This window comes from Falco cherrug, chromosome 13 (assembly GCF_023634085.1).
Source record: "Falco cherrug isolate bFalChe1 chromosome 13, bFalChe1.pri, whole genome shotgun sequence".
Classification (NCBI taxonomy): domain Eukaryota; kingdom Metazoa; phylum Chordata; class Aves; order Falconiformes; family Falconidae; genus Falco; species Falco cherrug.
The window spans coordinates 4,975,126-4,994,074 of NC_073709.1; the positions used below are offsets into that span (position 1 = coordinate 4,975,126).

The window sequence follows — 18,949 nt, forward strand, 5'->3', positions numbered from 1 at the left end:
TATTATATATAATTATATTATATAATTTATATTATTAATCTCTATTACATTGTTCCTGTGCATTTGGGTTTGAGTTTTTTTTTTAATTCATGTAACAAATAATAAAAACTTTAAAATTTTTAACTTTGTCACGAACAAACCCACAACTGTTTCTGGTGACTTGTAGGGTATATATATGTAATGAACTTTTTTACATTGTATGGTGATGTTGAAAGAACTGCATGATATTAAAGATGGCTAAGACTTCAGGTACTTTTCTATTTGGATGGATTCTATAAACTTGCAACTTTTTTTCCTTGAGTAGTATAAGGAATTTTTTTGTTTATTTTGAAATATGAATTTTAATTTGAAAGCTGAAGACCTTAAACCTTGGTTACTTATGTAGGTAAATGTGTTGTATGAGCTCAAAGGGATGTTTTGTATCCTGACATAAGTTTTCAAAACCAGTAACAGATTTGTATTATGCTACTGTATTAATAAACAATTATATAGACCTCTGTGTATATCTTTCTACTTTTAGTTTTACTATTAGCTTATAATGACTTTTTTTTTGAAATAGCCTTTTCTGATGACTTCATTGTCCCTCAGAACTGCATGAACTTATGTTCTTTTTGTGATCTTATACTAGCTGATGAATAAAAACCACTAAGTTCAAAACAACTTATATTTCTAAACTGTAAAGTTTTGCATTGTACCCTGACCTTTCATAAATCAGTGTATTCTGCTAATTGCCTGATGTTACAGAGTTCTCAATGGTTTTGTGGGAACAAAAGGGAAATCAACTCCATTTCTTATGTACTTAAAATAAAAATAGGAATATCTAATCAGTTTTAGGTTTTTTAGGAACATGTATATTTCTACTAACTCATATTTAATGTGTTCTTTTCTCCACATGATTTCTACAAATTTTGAGTCTTAATTTATGGGGGTTCCTCCTGGTTGTAAAAAAAAAAATTAAAAAAAATAAGCAAGCCTTAAACTATGTAACAATGTAGGTTATGTTTAGCAGTCTAGCATATAATGCTATCAGTAATATTTGCTAAATGTTTAGAAGACAGATGCAAATTCCTCTGATTTGCTTCACTCTCTTATCCTAATATACTTTTGTGAGCAGGGAAAGGTAGTTCAGAAGCAGTAAGCCCTCTAATACATGCTTTTGTTTCAGTTTAGTTATGTGAATACCTCTTTGCAACAGCCGAGCAAAAAAGCCTTCTCCTTAAACAGAGGCTGGTTCTCTGATTCCCAGGCAACTATTTGAAGATAACTTTCTTCTGAAATGATCTTTCACCATGTCAGAATAGTGGCTCTCATCCCAAGTAACAAATAATCTCAAGAGCATTGTACAAATGGTCTCTGTGAATAGAGGTGCTAGCTCTTTCCAGTTGAAGCAGTGCTGGGCATCGGCTGTTTTTGAACAAAATCCCCCATTCTCAACACCATGCTTCCACTGCCTATTTTAACAGTTGTTGCAAAGGAGGGAAGCCCTATGAAATGCTTTATGGCAATCTTGAATTTACTTGCTTTATGGCTGATCTTTCTATTGGCAATTCTTTAGCTGGCCCTTTCAGTAAGGATGAAACCATAAAGCCTCCAAGACTGATGAAACAGAAAGGGTTGTTAAGGCCTACTCTACTGATAGCAATATACATTTTGCAGTTATAATTTGTGTTACTATTTCTAAGGTCACTTGCAAATTATTTAGTTGCAGAAGATGGTCTGGATTTTGGTTATTCTCAAACCTCTTTTTTTTTGGTAAAGGATTTATAGTCATTGCTTGGAAGACATGGTAGTCCCCAGTGAGGTCCCTAATAAAGCAGATCTTGCAGAAGATGGTGGCTTGTGATCAGGGGTATGCCCTGTGAATTTGGGGAATTAAAAAAAAAATCTCATTGTGTCCTTCATTACCCACTGACAAGCTCATGGTGGTGATGGGGCTGATCTACCCTTCGGTCAGCTTCATCTGCCCTCTACCTGCAATGGCTGACCAGCCTGTGAGGTGGCTGTTACCTCTTTTCACTCTCCTGTGGGGCTCCTGATGGCTCGCAGCATTCCTGGTAGCATGAGCTTCTGTTGCCTCACCTGCGGTGAACACATGAGGTGTCTCTTGCTGTTCTGGATGAGTAGCTATCCATAGAAGTGATCCTCAACCTATGCCAGGAAGATTCTGAGGTAAAAAAAGGCTTCTGAGTGGTTGCACCATGACAGTTCTGTGACTTCATTACAGCTTCTGTGTTCTCCCTGCACCCCAAAAGTTCTGTAAGGTATTTTTTTTTTTATCCCAGCCGGCAAACAGTCTGATCAACTACTTCTATATGCACCAAAGCGCTTGAAGAGGGGGGAGTAATTCCTCGCTTGCGAAGTGCCACTTTGAAAGAGTGCGAGGCGCGACGGCTCAGGCTCTCACCGAATCTCTCCGCTCCCCCTGAAGCCGAGCGCCGGCGCCTCACGAGGGAGCCATGAGGGAGCGCTGCGCGAGCGGCCGGCGGGCTCGGGGAGGCGGGAAACCGCGCGCGCCACCGCCGCGCGCCGCCTGGCTGAGGGGAGCCGGCCCGCCGAGGGAGTCCCGCCCCGCCGGCGGCCAGGCGGGGCCGGCAGAGCCCGCGTCCCCAGCGGGGCCGGCCCGGCCGTTCCCCTCCCCGGGGTTTCCTGCGGGAGCACGGCAGCCTGCCGGCTGTGCCTGTTGCGGCCGGGCGCTCGCCGCCTGGGCCTGGCCTACGGGAAGTTGCCGGCAGGGAAGTTTGCGGCCGGCGGCGAGGGGAGGCGGCCGTGGCCCTGCGGAGGTGGGTGTCGGGGGAGCGGGCGGCCGTCCCGACCGCGGCCCATTGCTGTCCGGTCCCGTCGGCCGCTGGAAAAGGAGGCCGCTGCGGACGAGCCGCCCCGGCCTTCCACCCGGCCGCTGTCCTGAGGGAGGCCGCGGAGAGCTTGGGCCCTGCTCGGTGCCTGTTAGGCAAAGGACATCGAGGGATATTGCTTTTTTCTGACGAAAGTCAACTTTTGTCTTTAATTTTTTTTTTTCCCTTCTCAAGCCGCGATGCCGCCTAGGGGTCGCGGCAGAGGCAAGCTGCCAGTTCCTCTCCCAAGAGACATGATCCTGAAAGACACCGAAGGAAAAGTCTGGAGGCTGGGCAGTCAAATCGGCCAGGGAGGATTTGGCTTGATCTATTTAGGTAAAATACTGGTGGTAATGAAGAGGGTGACTTGTAATTGTCTTTGTACCGTTTTGACATTAATAAGACAGAATAGGTTTGAGAAGTTACTGTTGTTTACATGCTGGTGGTCATCTGTAAAGTGTGGTTTTCTGATGTTTGCAGCACCCTGGTAGATGGCCTTGTTGTTGAAAGCGTTGCTGGTGGTGCAGCGTGTTCTTTAGAGGGTGTCCAGACCGGTTTGCTGGCTCCGAGTACACTTTTCTATGGAGCTTGGATGGTGTAGGCAAGGTGCTGCTGCTGTCAAAGACCACCAAAGAGCACTGCCAGGCAATGCTCTTAAAAGTAATGGTGATGCTTTCGTTAGCCGCTGCTTTGGACTTATGCCAGTCATGTGCTCTGGAGTGCTCTTTGGATTTCCATTTATTGGAAATGTTATCTTTTGGACAATACTAAATCAGTTTTCATCCAAGAAATGTTAACAGTAACAATAGTTAGCTGGGTGTTGCCTCTGAATTAAAAACTTTCACCAGTGCTGGAAATGCTTTTCGTTGTTTGCTCTAGCCTAGATGTGTTTCTGTGCTTTCTTCTGAAAAAAGCTGCTGCAGTTCACTTATAAGGACTGAATAGTTCTGAAAGACTTGTAAAGCATTCTAGGTCACTGGAGAGGATATAATGTATGTTACTGTTGCTGGTCTTTGTGAAAGAGCAATCCTGTTTTCAAGGCAATACTATTGAGTTTAGGGTTTGGGTTTTTTTGCATGGCAAACATATACAGGCAACTAGTCCACAGCGACTGTTAGGGACTAAATTGAGCTTGTATTAAGACAGCAGTAAAGAATTATCCAGAAGCAGTTTAGTATATCCTCCCAGGACCCAGACATGATTTTTTTAAGTTAGAGGTATGTTAACTCTCTGTTTGGAGAATTAATGTTTAAAACTTGATAAGCAAGTGACTCCTATACATAAATTTACTTCCTTTTATGCATAAATCAGCTGTACCTTCTTTTTTTAAGCTTTTACTATTTGTTTGTGTTTCTGCCATGGAAAACAGTTTTTGTGATTATTTCCCACTCTTGATTTTTTTCAGTTGATCTCTTAATGATGTTTCATTCATATTGAGTGAATTGTTGGAAAATAATCTGTTAATATACTCTTATACAGCATGAGCTTTCCACTTAGTGTGATCTCCAGATTTTTATGAGACAAGTTTTTATTAGAACAGATATCATATGTCATGCACCTTCTTAGTCCTGTCTTTAATAACTCCTTTCAAATACACAGAGCTGTGCTAGATTCAGTGTGGTTTCATGTGACTGAAGGAGTTGTCCATCAGTGTCAAACTGTAGCATCAGGCACCTACTGTATAAAGAAAAGGTGCTTTTTCTATTGAAGGGTTAGTATGTTTGCTCTTTTCGTATTTGCAGACATAAATGTAGCACTTGTGTGCTACTGGTCTCTTGGTGACAGATATACTGTGATTTTTGTTACATCTGTCTGGCTATCTCATGGTGCTTGTCTGCTTTCAGCTGTTCAGGAACATTTTCTATTGCACTGAAGTGTTCTTCCTCTCCCTCTTCTTTTCCTCCTCATGTCCATTATGGTTAATCACAAAGAACTGAATGGCAACTAAAGACTCATATTTTATTTCATGGTGTGATAGTCCCATATGTGGTCAGATGTTGCTTCTCTGAAGTGGTTGCCCAGTTGTACTGTTCTTCCAGCAGTTAATGTGTGGCTGTAAACTACAGGAGGGTGGACAGTCTTGCTTGTGCACCTGGTCTTAATTTGTATGTAAACTTCAGGTTTCAGTGGAGAAATTTGCGGGGTGGGGGATGGTGTAAACTGGCACTTTGTTCCACTGAATGCCTGGGTAAATGAAGCAAAAAGATTTCAGTGACAACCTAAATGCCACTGCTTCTGCTTTTCCGAAAAGTAAACACAAGTCACTGAAAAACCTGGAGAAAACTAAGGCTGTGTATGTTTACAAGTAGTTTGGTGTAATTAGTAAATGGCAACAGTTGGTAGATATGGCCCTACATCTACCCTTTATTTAAATTGAGGGTTTGTTTTACTTTGAGCTAGATTTGGTGTGGTCTGCTGCGCTGAATTTCCTCACCAAGTATGTGGTTTGAGGCTTGGTGAAGGAACTAATTTCAATCCTTATGTTGCTGTTAGTAGTTTGGAGTGCATCTGATAGGTTCCTGTAGTGGAGTTTCTGGTTTGATTTCTTCTGGAATTCACACAGTTCACACATGACGAACTGCTCTGCAGACTGAACCAGTGGGGATGATAGGCGCTTCAACTGCGGTTTATAGAGGAGTCAAATGCTAGCGTACTTTCAGTATATTTACATTCTTTTTAATTTTGATATATCTGATTGCTTATTATGACCTTGTGTAGTGTTGCTGAATCACTCAGAATACAGCTTTATCATTTTCTGTTTTACTCGGATACACCGGACCTTGCGGGTGGTATAGCACCTGGGATTGAGTCAGTTTCATGCAGATTTGATTAGTTTTCTGCCTGATCACGCAGACCACTGAGGTGATTTCATATATTGTGTTTGTTGCAGTTTAGCTCCCATCGAACTGAGGTGGAAAGCAGTCAGCGTATTAGTTGAGATTAAGAATACAGTCTTGGACCCTTGGTATTACTATTCTGTGGTTTTTTGTAAGTGACAGCATGGCTGAAGAAATACACCTGCCACTTTCATAATTGTATTTGTGTTTAATCTTTTTCAAGAGGGGTGGTGAATGTTACACATAGCACTGAACTGAAGGCTTAGTTGCCCTTGTAGCTCATCCTACAAGTAAAAGAGGAAACAGGCAAGATTTAACTCTTAAGTATTGACACTGACTGAAGTTTCCTTGTTTTATCTACCTCTTTATCTCTGATATGTGTTTATATTATGTAAAGTATACCATTTAGTAGCTTTTTTGGGGTTTGGTCCTACAAGAGTTCAGCTGTCTTTGAAAGTCAAGGGGAGTAAATTAAATGAGAAACCTTGAGAGTAAGATATGGATCCGTGGTGCTGAGAGGCATCTTCTTTCTTTGTGCTGTTTAGGCTAGTTTTTAGTGCATATACAGCAAGATGTGAGAGGATCACTAAACTTTCAGTGAGAAACTAACCCAGAAAGAGAGTGGAGACAGGTTTGACTGCCCGCCAGATATGAACAGCACAGCCCTTTTATAAAAGTAAAGGTTAACTTTACCGGCTATATCTTTTAATAAGTATTTTTACAGTAGCAGTGTAAAGATTTTGATGTGCGTTGTTATAGCTTAATTTCCCATTAAGGGTAGTCCATACTCCATTAATCTGTAACAACGTTCTTGAGAAATTTTACAGTATCTCTGCAAAATATATTTACAAGGGATGCATTCTGTGGAAAGTTCTGTTCACTAAATCAAACTGCTGAGAGCCATTTACTGATCCTGAGTCCTGGGATGCAAATAGTCTCTAAAGGTGCAGGGCCTCTAAACTTCTCATTATGTACATGAAAGTTACCACTACCTATAAGTTCTGTTCTGCCTCACAAACATTTTCCGTGGTTTTGTGATTAGTCTGTCTTCTTCCCATCTGTGACATCTTGTCTATTTCTTTGTTGATTTGTTCCTTCCCTTGGATTCCCTTTGCATTTTAATCTTGACCAGAGCAAATCCAGCAGCAGGCAGCTTACAAATACTGATTCCTGTCAATGGTCCTGAAGAGGAGAGCTTCCTCTGCTGCCAGAAGCAATAGAAACTATCTAGAGATGTTCTCTCAAGTGTTGTCTTTGTCATAGTGAGGGCAAGATGGATCATAAGTGAGAATCAACCATGCCATTGTATGTTAGAAGTTTTGTTTTATTTTATTTTTGTTACTGGTGCTGATTTGCTGTCAGGCACTTCAGATGGAACTGTTATCCCTTTGGTAAGGGGGAGCAGAATGGACAGCAACTGAGGAAGAACATGGCATATTGGTGGTCTCATGACTAGTTTGTAGCCCTGTGGAGAACAATGGCAGTACGTTGGAAAATTGAGTTGAAGAGGTAGCTACTGAGAGCCTTACAATCTCTCATTTATCTTCCTGATCACAGTCAGTAATTAACACCAGTTTTTTTATAAATCATTCTCTAGTCCTGCTGCAAGCACTCTATTAATCCACAATTTGGACTTGAAATTTAAATGTAGAAAGGTCACGCAATGTTTTGCTAAGATTCCACTGTCACAGTCAAGTCTGCTGTACACAGCACTATCTACTTGCAGGCTTCTTCCTTGTGGAAACTGGTGTTTCTGCAAAATATTTGAGGTTTTGTATTTATATACACACATATTTGTTAGATGGCGTCTTTTAAAGTAGAACTTATTACGCTAAATGTATTTTAATTGTGTTATGCATGGGTATTGTATTGGAACTTTGGAAGTGATAGGTGAAAACTAAGAATTGTGAAACTTTTTCATAGCTGGCTTTGCAGCATGTGTTTATATGTTGCCATTTGCTATTTTTGCATGCATTATTACAATATGGGAAGCACGTATTGGTAAAGTCATAATCAAATGCAAAGAATATCTGCTTGTGTAGTAAACTGTTATTAAATGGTTGAATATTGTCTGTTAATACTAGCAGCTCAGGGAGGTCTGCTGCTGGTGGAGGTAGGGAAAAGTTCTGGTTGTGGCCCTTACTGATTCTGAGCTTGGACCATAGTATACTCTGCCGTTGATATTCTGAGTCCTGGTGTTCTGTGAACCAGGCTGAGGTGTGAAACAAAGTATCTTTCTGTTTTCAGAAAGAGTAATATCTGTGGATAATTTGTATAGCTGTCAACAAAGGTATACACCTGTAAAGGAAGACAACTGTTGATGAAAGCACGTTCAGTGGTCATACTGTTCATTCCTTGGTTTGTGTTAGGAAGCTGGCTTTAGCAATTGGTTCTAGAGAAACGAAGTACTCGTAACAGTTGGTTAAATTAACTTCACTGAAAATATTTACTGTAGTGTAGCAACCTAATTAAAAATGCAGTAAAAATTATACCAAAAGATACATGTTCAGCATGATTTTTAGAAACTCAAAGGAAAGAAGAATATTAATAGCAAACCCCTGTAAATAATAGCACTAGCAAGTAGCTGTCTGATTAAGGCTGGATTTTTTCTTAACCTTCAGATGTTAAAATGCTTTTCAGCAAAGGTCTCATTGTACCTGCAGGTGTGAACTTCAGTGTGAAAATAAATTTGTTGGCAGAGAAACACTACTTCAGGAAAGAGTATTTTTAAGTAGTTACAAATATTAAACTGTATAAATATAGACATAGCAAGCAGATTACCTAATTTTTCACCCTGTCTATAGGCAAACTAAATAAAAAATTTAGCTTGATTTTGCTACTTGGTGGTTATTAAGGGCTGGCTGCATGGTACAAGATCAGCCTGCACCATCTGTTAAAGAGGAGATATTCTTTATCTTTATCTAGTTCTTGCTGATTACTGCTTCCTCTTGAAATCTTCCCTATTTCTTCTTTTTGTGGTCCCCTCTAGGCTAGAAGTCTTAACTTTGAAAGCATAACTCATTTTTACACAGTAGACTAAAGCCTGTTACAAAGTCTGCAGAGATCATTACTATTACACTGTAGTGTTCTGCCACATAATGTGTTGGGTGGTTGGGGTTTTTTTCCCATGCTTACGGACTTGTGATTTGGGAGCCGTTGTTGTGCTTTTGATTCATCTAACTTGTGAGAGTTCTGGTCAGGGACTGAGACCGTGCCATGCTAAATAAAACTAGAAAGTCAAAAGAGCAGGCTTGATTTTTATTTTTTTTGTTTTGCAGTGAGGGGATGTATTTCTGAGCAGTGTTATACGGTAATAAGGAAGAGCTTTGGACAAAAGATAGGGTACCTGTTGCCTTATAGAGGGCACCCCCTTCAGCCGTCTTTGGCACCTGTACCCTACTGAAACTGGCATAGTATCTTCTGAGTGGGCACCACATCAGACTAGCAGATGGCTTGGAGCAGAATCTTGCCAGAAAACAGTTTGTGCATGAAGTTTTAAATATTAGAGGCCTGGACTTCCATCTGAGAGTGCTGTAAGAGCAGACCATGCATAGCTTTTCTGCCTGGGGTTAAAGGATGTGTAGTACCTATTCCAGCTTAGAGTAATTAACTTTGAAAGTCAAACAGTGGCTTCCATTGCTGTGGAATACAAAACTTTGGCTCTAGTGAATCAAGATCAAGGTTTCATAGAAAGATGAGTAAGAAACATAATGAAACTTCCTACCAGTACTTAATGTCATTAACTTGGAGGCATTTGCAGTTATCTACAAAACAGTTTAGCAGTTAAGCACAATTTTCAACCAAAACCAGTTTAGTTAGGTATTATGGAAGATGGTTTCACAAGCATGGTACAGAGGGCTATGTGTTTGTAATTTGTATAATAACACCATACGTTCATGAAGCTACCTGGAAGAAGAACCTAGAAGAAGAAAACTATTCATAAAGACTGCGCAGAAAAGTCTGTCCAGGAAATGCTGATGTGCCCTGATAGTAACAACATGAGCGGAGAAGCAGGTCGTCCTTAGGCTATTTTAGAATTGAACTGTAAACACCCTCCAAGTGCTGAATGTTTGGGTTCTTGGGAAATATTGGATATTGCGAAGCAATGTGCTTTGTTCACCTTTAAATATTTGCCTTAGTACCCTCTGTACGTAGAAAAAAATTGAAGCTGTGTGTTAAATAGCAGATGCTACTTTTTTTTTATTTATTTGTGCGCATTTTGCTTTGAGTAACTATATTCCTGTAATTTGGATCTTTTTTTATTGTTAGATGCTCTGAGCAACACTCGCCTCTGTTTTTTAGCCATTGAATTTAACAGCTCCTGGCTTGACTTAAATGGGTTCAGAACTTTTCCAGCTTTTTTTATAGGTACTGGTAACTTGGAAGTGTGGTATTTTTGAGGTTAGTTTTTATTTCTGAAAAAAACCCTAAGCTGACAGTGTTACTCTTCAGGATTAGTTAACCAATGAAAAAAAGCAAAACTAAAATACCAGCAACCCAAGAACTTCTGAAAATAATTTTATTCATGTTTCCCAAACAAATATATCCTGAAAATATCCAGCAGTAGCAAAGACACCAGCTGTGGACAGGAGCAGGGATGTTTTTTCCAAACTGCCAAATCAATGTTGTTTTCTTTTCCACTGTGTAAACTTTGTCAACAAAACTGGTTCTGTGAGAGCCATTGAAAATATTTCACCATATTCCAAATGTGACTGCCACAAATTAACTGCTAAAACTACAACAAGCACGTTTGAACTGGCAAATAGAATTGGCACGTTTCTTTGTCAGACTGCATGCAATTGTGCTGTGTGGTTGTAGGAAATCGCAGTTCATCTAGAAACACCCTTTTGTTACTGTGTCTTATTAACATTTAGAAAGCTACATTAATTAAGGTTGTGGCACTCAGCAACAAAACAGATGAAATTCACGATTAAAGTGGATGATAAGACCATAACTACTGTGCCTGGGTGAAACTAGGGAATTCTGGACATGGGATAATTTGAGGTAAGTTATTTGCTCTGTTGGATAGGCACAACAGTTGGAAATTCTGGCAAAGAATGTGAATCTTACTGCACTGCTTTATTTCAGAGTGTGTTTTAAATGTGTATGCTTTTCACTAGCATGGTAGCTGCAATTGTGGGATGAAGGGGAGGAAGGGAAGATAGAGCTGTGGCTTTTGCAAATGTTTTGTGAGACTCATCTTGGCATGAGATAGAAACAGTCACAGCCCCTTACACAGCTTCATCTTGTGCCAGTGTTCCCAGTTAACAATTATGCAGACAATGGTTTTGATTGTGTGCATACATCAACACCCCTCCCCCCAAATGTAAGGAGATTGTGCATCTCTAGTTGAGAAAAGCAACATAAACTGTAAACTGGGAACTCTCACACTTGTTATGCTATTTTAAGATACCCTTTGCAAACATAATCTGGCCATATAGAGTACCAGGAGCACTATGTGTGTACTTATATGCCATCAGAGACCTCCTGCCTATCAGCATTGCTCTCCTGCAGAGTCTCTGCTTACTGTCCTACAGTCTAGCATTTAACTGATTGTAATATTATAAATAGCCATGTGCTACCACACAGAACGAGGCTAGCACATGGCTAATTACAAGTATACAGTAATTAACTATGAGCTAAACTCGCAGGAGAGTATGTGGTGGTGGTCTATGAGGTATGTAATCAGACTGTTTGTTAAACCTTGGGAGCCTTTCCAGTCTGTTAAGTAACTATACATAGTAATGAGACAATTTTTAAAAAACCATTTATGTTTATTTATGGACAAAAAATAGTCTGTCTTTTTCTGAGCTGCAGCTGAAGTATTGCTGCCTGATATATGAATGGTTAATTAAAATGATGTAACAGTAGGTACACATGCAACTTCTGCTTATCGGTATGAGAATAATTTTCTAGGCGTTGTCTGTGTAAGAAGTTTAGTGTTATTTATTGTGAATATTATCCCTTGTTTCATGTATGTGTGGTAAAAACAGTAATACCATTTCTCCTCTTGGAGATTTGAATGTCAGGTTACTCGTTTTGTGGAGAGTCTGTTTCTGTATCTTGTTAAGCTTTATCTGACTTTTCTCCCTTTTCACATTGTAACAGTTGCCTGATAGTTTTGGTTTTATTTTTCTTCAGGATGTGTTTTCAGTGTGACTCCAAAACGCATCCACACCGGCATAGTGTAAGAACCATGGGGGTTAGGCCCTTTTGCTGGGTTACCTCCCGTTAATTGCTCTTCTTCATTACCCTGACAGCTGTTACTGTCTGTTCCAGATTACCGTGTATGAGGCCTCTCTTTATAAAATGTCAAGATGTCTACAGGGAAGTTAGATCAGACTCTTTCAAATACATTTAAATATGATACTTCTCCATACTGATCAAACCTTTTTAAAATAACTTGGTATTGAAATACATTTTCTGATACACAGGTTCTTTTCTGATCTGTGTCAGTAAGGGAGCACGTCTAATTCTGTTAGGGTAATGTGACGTTGTTGAATATGATGAAAACACATGGGATATGTTCCTTTAAACTAGTGTCTTCAACTATTAACACATAGTCTACATGTGGCAGAGAAAGAAAAAGACTTAAGCACCTGTGTCTTAATTCCCAGTTTGGTACAATAATATGGTAAGAGCAAAGTTTACCAAACTTTCCTTACTGGTTGTACTGTAGTTTTAAATTGTATTCTGAATGTGGCTGCTGCTCATTAGAGTCTATGGATAGTTCACACCTTCCAGAGCTATTGTTTTAGGATACATTAATTTTATCTTAATGTGTTATTAGCACAGAAACATTCACATAGGGAAATGTCAGGCAGAAGGCAGTGGGGACCCTGCAAGTCTTTGGGGTGTGTATGCTGCCAGATTCAACCCAGATCCCAAATAGAATTGAAGGACGATGGCAGCTGAAGGAGTCTCTTCGTTGTAAAAATATTTTTATGCCTTTACCATCAAAAAATGTAGGCTTGGATGGTTTGATTAGATCCAAGTTTCCTTGATTTTTATTATGTGGATAAAAGTAGTCTATTTTTGTCTGTGCTGATAGTTGAAGTGTTTCACACCTGGACTGTTGTTGGTATTTGATCATTATAAGAAGTTTGAAAGGGACACTTATTTCCTAGGAACTGTATTCTTTTTAGCTTTTTTCAGTGATGATTCTAAAAGATGATTTAGTCTCATTAAATTTTAATCCCAGCGTAGCTCCATGTAGCTTCAGTAGTATCAGAGAGAACTGATAGTTCTCTCAGGGTCAGAAGAAAATAGGATTGCATTGTCTGTGCAGAGAGGTTCTGTCTCCTGGGCTGTAATTGGCACATGTGGTCAATTATTGTTTTGAAATCTCTACTTGCACTAAGCACAATCCCTCATCTCCGCTTTAGGCACGTGGTGGCTGTGCTATCCCCTAACTTAGGCCAGTGTCTAAATAATGTCAGAATAGAGATCAAGGTTCTGGGGCCAAATTAGTTTGTAATAGAGGAAAGCAGACAGTCCTGTCTAGAGGCATAATGTAGGTCATAACTTTTAAGTGGTGTCTTTGTCACGACAGTGGATTGACAGCAACCAAATACAGAGGTTATCCAATTGACTGGAAAGACTTTAACATAGTCTGCTATAATGGAATACCTCATTGTGGTGCAAACGTGCAATGGGGACATCCTGCTTACTCCTTAATTAGCATTGACAGAGTTCTGAAAATGTGGGTTAAAACTGCTTCTGTACTTGTTGATTGAAACTTCTGTTTGTGTGTAGTGTTTTCATTTTGTTTTCCTGTGAACTTGGCAAAACTCTGACCTTTAAAAAACAAGAATTCAGACAAAATGTTGTGTATCTCTGTCATGTATTTTTTTTGGTCACTTTATGCAGTGTTATCTTGGTCTTTGCAATTACATTTTGTTGCATATGGCTTGATCCCCATCTCTTTCTCTTTTTGCAGCTTCCCCTCAAACTCATGTTCCTGTAGAAGATGATGCAGCGCATGTAGTTAAAGTGGTAATGTGTAATCTCATTTCTAAATTGTTAACTTGTATGCAGTTCTTTCTCTTAATTATCTATCCTTATTTTGAGCCTTGGGTCTGTATTGCAGGCTTGTGGCTTTTGGTTTTTTCCCTATTTTTGATATCTTGATACAGTTTCCCTCTAGGGAGTACATTTGGCATTTCCATGACACGCAGTATTTTCTTGACTTGATTCTTTCCTTTCCTTGATTACTGCCCTCAGCAGTTTGGTAAGGAAAATCAGACTGTGAACTTAAACATACATGATCTACAATTTTTCTGAAAATAGTATCTTAAATAATTCCTGAAAGAATCTGTGTCGTTTAGAAAAGTTGTTTGGCAACACATTTTCATTTTTACCTACTTATTAAAATTACATTTCAGATGTCATGATATATGGGGGGTGGGGAAAAAATGTCTCATACAATTTTCCTTAGAAACTGTTGTGTTTCTAATGCATTTAATGATACTAAGTTTATTTATTTCTCAACAGGAGTATCTTGAAAACGGCCCCTTATTTTCCGAACTGAAATTTTACCAGAGGGCTGCAAAACAAGAGCATAGTAAGTAATATACCAGTTCTGATTCAGGGAGATTTAAGAACAAGTTTGGGTTTAACTACTGCTAATAAAAACTGTTGCTTTAGAGCTTGATAGCTGACTCATTTCATGTACACTGAACGAGTCCTGGTTGGTGCTGTAGTATATTTAGATTGCTATAGGTTTCTTTGCTTGTCCTTTCTGATCAGAAGGGAGAACAGAAGCATGCCAGATTTGTTACATGCACACTTCAGAGTGCACAACAATGAAAGGGCTCCAGAGAGAGGCCAGCCTTAGAACAGAGGTACTGCATGGACTAATTGGTGACAGTATTTCTGCTAGTAACTGTTTCCATGTGCAGAGCCAAAAGTGTGTAATCAACACAGGACTTAATAGTAATCAAGGCACTTGATTCTGTAGACACTTAAGCATGGGTGTGATTTATTCATGGTAATTTCAGATGGCTTATATTGCTGGTAGACTTGAGCGCTTTTGATGGCTTGAAGCATTCTGTCTCAAATAAAGTAGAGCTTCTAAAACAGGGGTCCTCAAACTACGGTCTGGGGGCCTCAATCCGGCCCCCGGTATTTACAGACCCCCCCCGCCCCCCCCAGTGGTTGAGAGGGGAAACCAAGCAGCCACAGATGGCTGCCTGCCACTTCATCCACGCACGCGGCCCCCTGTTTAAAAAGTTTGAGGACCCCTGTTCTAAAGGAATTATTTCTTCAGCTATTGATAATTTCTTACCTGCCTTCTAAGGGAACAAAGTGCTACATCGCTAGAACAAAACACTGCTGCTTGATTTGCAGAATGCCAAGAACTCTATTCTAAAGTTACAATCTGAATTGTTTGCTAGACAAACTGCCAAACAGGTCTTATTTGTTTCATTGTTTCATTCAAAGTCTTGGCTTGATATCTGAAACAAAGCCAACAAAAAACCTCCACACCAAACCTGAAATTCTTTAGCTACCTTTAAACCAATGTTATCTTTTTCTTATCGTTAACAGTAAGAAAATGGATGAATCTCAAGAAAATAAGATGTTTAGGAATTCCAGTGTTTTGGGGATCAGGCTTGGCTGAGTACAAGGGGAAAAGGTACTAAGATTAATTGTAATTAAGCCTCAAATTGATTGAAGATCCATTTTTCAACAAAATGGAGATAAGTCCTTTCAATTTGACACAAACTTTCAGTCTTGTCTTAAAGGATTCATCCCTCATATATTTCCTGGTAGCTATAGATTCATGGTCATGGAGAGACTAGGAGAAGACCTTCAAAGAATCTTTGAAGATTGTGGAAGCAGATTTAAGAAGGAGACTGTTCTGCAACTTGGGGCACGAATGGTATGTACAGAGAGAGAGAGGAGATTGCTATGTCTCAAACTTGCCGAGTTAAACTAGAAAATTACCTTTCTAATATAGTTCCTTTAGATAGCTCTTGAGTTCTTGAGTTTAGAATTAAACATATGAATGCTATGGGGTTTTTTTTGTTTGTGGGTTTTTGGTGTGTTTTTTTTTTTTTTTTTTTTTTTTTTTGTTACATCAGATGAGTATTAAGTAGAAAACCAAGACCACCCCTGCAGACTGGAAGATGGTGGGCTCAAGCCAATTTTTTTTCTAATAGGTAAAAACATAAACCATACACTTAAAAATGTGTCTAGACTGAGATGTGTAAGCCTATTCTCATATACTTCAACTTGTATTGATTTTTACTTCTTTCCCCACTGTCTGAAGGGTATTGTATTAGACATCCATATTTGTCAAAGTTCACAATTGCATGCCTGAATGCAAAATTTTCAGTGTGTTTGCTGAGTGCACTGGTTGTACAGACCAGGATTAGGCTACTCTGAAACTATCTGGTTTGTTTTCAAGTGTGTGTAGACTGGCACATAACAGAAGACTGTATATGTGCTCCTCTGTAGTATCATTTGTGTTGTGAAAAACTGCTGTTACTGAGCAGAGGTGCACAGCAAATGGAGTAGAGACAATGGTCATAAGTTGCAGGAAGAGGAACTCTGAGTATAAAGGAAAAATTTTTGCAGAGTACCTTAGCACTCGAACATGCTTCTCAGAGGCTGTGAAACATGCATCCTTGGGGAGTTCTAAAACCTGACCATTCAATATATTGTACAACGTGATCTAACTTACATTAGTCCTGCTTGAAGCAGGGGGTTTAGACTGGACACCTCCAAAGTTTCCTTTTAATGTAAATATTAATAATTAAAAAAAAGTGAAGGTCTTTTGTATTCACATAATTGACAGACTTGTAAGCGTGTTCATACACTCCAAAAGCCAGGATTAGATTGTCCTTTTTATGAATTGCTGAGTGCAACCGTGTTTTTTAGTAAGTTAGAGCTCTAGTAACTCAGTAAGGAGCTGAAGAAGGAGGATGATGCAAGGGGTTGGTGATATGAAATGCAGGTCATATAATAACTGGCAGGATCAAATGTATTATAAATCAGGGCTGATTGAGTATGTTCTTTGTAAGAGCTTGGTGTTCTCAGCATTTCCTCTAGCATAAAGTACTAGTTTCGTTCTTGCTTTGTGACCTTAGAAGCTGATACTCGCAGGCAGTTACACAGAGATAACTCATGGCAATGTATGGCTTGTTTATGATTTCCCATCAGCTATGTGCCTGGTGGGAACAGACCCTGTGGACAGAATGAGTAATCCTAGTGCTCTAACTCCAAACAAATTTGTCAGCTCAGTCTGTGTAGCCCTTGATTTCACTGTATAAGTGAGAAATATTTGGTGGTAGGGTTAGGAGCAGAGTGGAGGAGATGATGATGTTTTCTTTACTGTTCTAAATCCTTTCCTAGTTGGATACTTTGGAATATATACATGAAAATGAGTATGTTCATGGTGACATTAAAGCAGCAAATCTACTTTTGGGCTACACCAATCCACACGAGGTAAGCATGTTTACAACTTTTCTACACTGTTACTCTAATGTGTTTATAACTGTTTAATTGTTTTAAGTTATTTATATTCTGCATTAATAAAGGGTAAACTAATCAAGAGGCTAAGTTGGAGGACATAATTGCTGTTCTAGGTTATGCCAGTTTAAGTGTATCAGTAGAGTTTAAGGATGTGGCCTGTTGTATTTTTATTCTTGGGGAGTTCTGGCTTTCAAAGGTAGTAATGAATTGTGTTTCCATGCCACTAACTCTTACGTCCTGCTCGTTGTAGGGGATATAACAGGTAAGTAGGATTAAGGTTGCTGCTCTCTAACACTCTAAAGCCTAAAACTAGCCTTGAAATGGAGGTGTTTTGGTGAAACATTTTGAAATAAACCTTTTGATTCTGTCACGCTTCACATACTCTAATGATGTCTTTTTTCTTCAGTTGATAAAATCTAAGTATGCTTTTTTCTTGAAAAAAAAAATTAGAAAAAAAGGACATCTTTAACTTCACTTAACTATAATTAGCTCTAAGCAGTACTTCTTTTCTTCAATTTTTGTTTTTCTGCTGCAGTGATGAAGAAACAGGTCTTGCAAAACAGCTCACTGCCATTGGAAGTTGAACTGTTGAACTATATTTGCTTTTTTACAAGTTTCAAGTTAAATGGTTGAGTCGAATATGAACTAGAACACATAGTTTAAAAACTATTATGGCTGTTTAAAACAACGACGGTTTTAGACAGTGGTAGCAGCCAGTACATAATCTCAGTTTATGGTGTTTACCAGCCTGCTGAATCCAAAGAGGGAAGCTGTTTACAGGCAAAATGATATGCTACCCAAACCCCTTAACATAACTCAAATGACTGTTTTTGTCTTGGCTATTGTGTATTTTTATGACAGCAAGATATGCTGCTGTTTTTCACATTGAAATCATTTTGGAAGTGTCCATTTACAGTAATCATAAAATTTTAAGACATGTAGCTGACTTTGATCAGCTGCTTTTGAACTAGCCAGACTGTAGGGTGGTTTTCTGTTTTGTTTTTCATGTTGTCTGCATGAAGATCATGCTATACTAGTATTTGGTTTTCGTGAGTAGTAAATTCATTGCCAGATTAAAAATAAGGTGAGTTACTGGACAGAGGCTTTAGGTGGAAATATAATTTAAATTATATTTATTAAATAAAAGAAATCAATAGATATTCCATTGTATCCAGTAGCTAGGAGCTACTTACAAAGGAAGTACAAACAAATATGTACGAAGTGTATGTTACTGTTGAGAGGTTTTGTGTAGAATTTTCTTTCAGCAAAATTCCTTCTCCACTGAAAGTATTCTATAAAACTTTTTTAAAAGTTCACATTCTAATTCTGAAGAGCTAACAGAAGAGAATGTCTAATATTTGTAAGGTATGAATTAAACTTTCATTTCTCTATTATGCTTAAGAATACTTAGAGCTGATCAGATAAACTTCCTGGTCACGGACCTCAGAAATTCTGCAAGTGGCCACAGGTCTGCTGATTTCAGTGAAGCTGTGATAACTATACCATACCAGTCTACAATCACGTAGACAGTGGTGATTATTTCTAAATATATTTTAAAGGTAATGTGTACTATATTTAGGTTACGCAGCAGGGTAGATGGCTTAGTGGGACTGTTTCTGGCTCAATAAAAAAACATTTTCTGGACACAGGTTGCACAATATCTTGAAACATGTATGCTTTGTGTCTTTTGGGGCATGAAAAGAAAGGATAATCTTACCAACACCACAGCTAAAACTTCTAAATTGGCGGATCTACATATGCCACTAATTCCCCTGGAATTGTTGCCTCTGATGTGCCATCTGCCCT

General features: G+C 39.0%; 1 protein-coding gene across 3 annotated transcripts in view; it reads left to right on the forward strand.

Moving 5' to 3' along the window:
• The first annotated feature begins 2,540 nt into the window (after positions 1-2,540).
• The window catches only part of VRK2 (VRK serine/threonine kinase 2), a 46,381-nt gene continuing 29,972 nt past the window's right edge, over positions 2,541-18,949 (forward strand). The window contains exons 1-7 of one of the 3 annotated variants that reach the window (XM_027814572.2): positions 2,541-2,780; positions 3,027-3,167; positions 13,608-13,663; positions 14,162-14,231; positions 15,215-15,302; positions 15,440-15,548; positions 17,024-17,116. In XM_027814572.2, the coding sequence (XP_027670373.1) occupies positions 3,032-3,167; positions 13,608-13,663; positions 14,162-14,231; positions 15,215-15,302; positions 15,440-15,548; positions 17,024-17,116 (552 nt within the window). In that variant the 5' untranslated portion in view covers positions 2,541-2,780; positions 3,027-3,031. The remainder of the gene's footprint in view (positions 2,781-3,026; positions 3,168-13,607; positions 13,664-14,161; positions 14,232-15,214; positions 15,303-15,439; positions 15,549-17,023; positions 17,117-18,949) is intronic. The other 2 variants (XM_027814573.2, XM_027814574.2) reach the window with 2 other exon arrangements.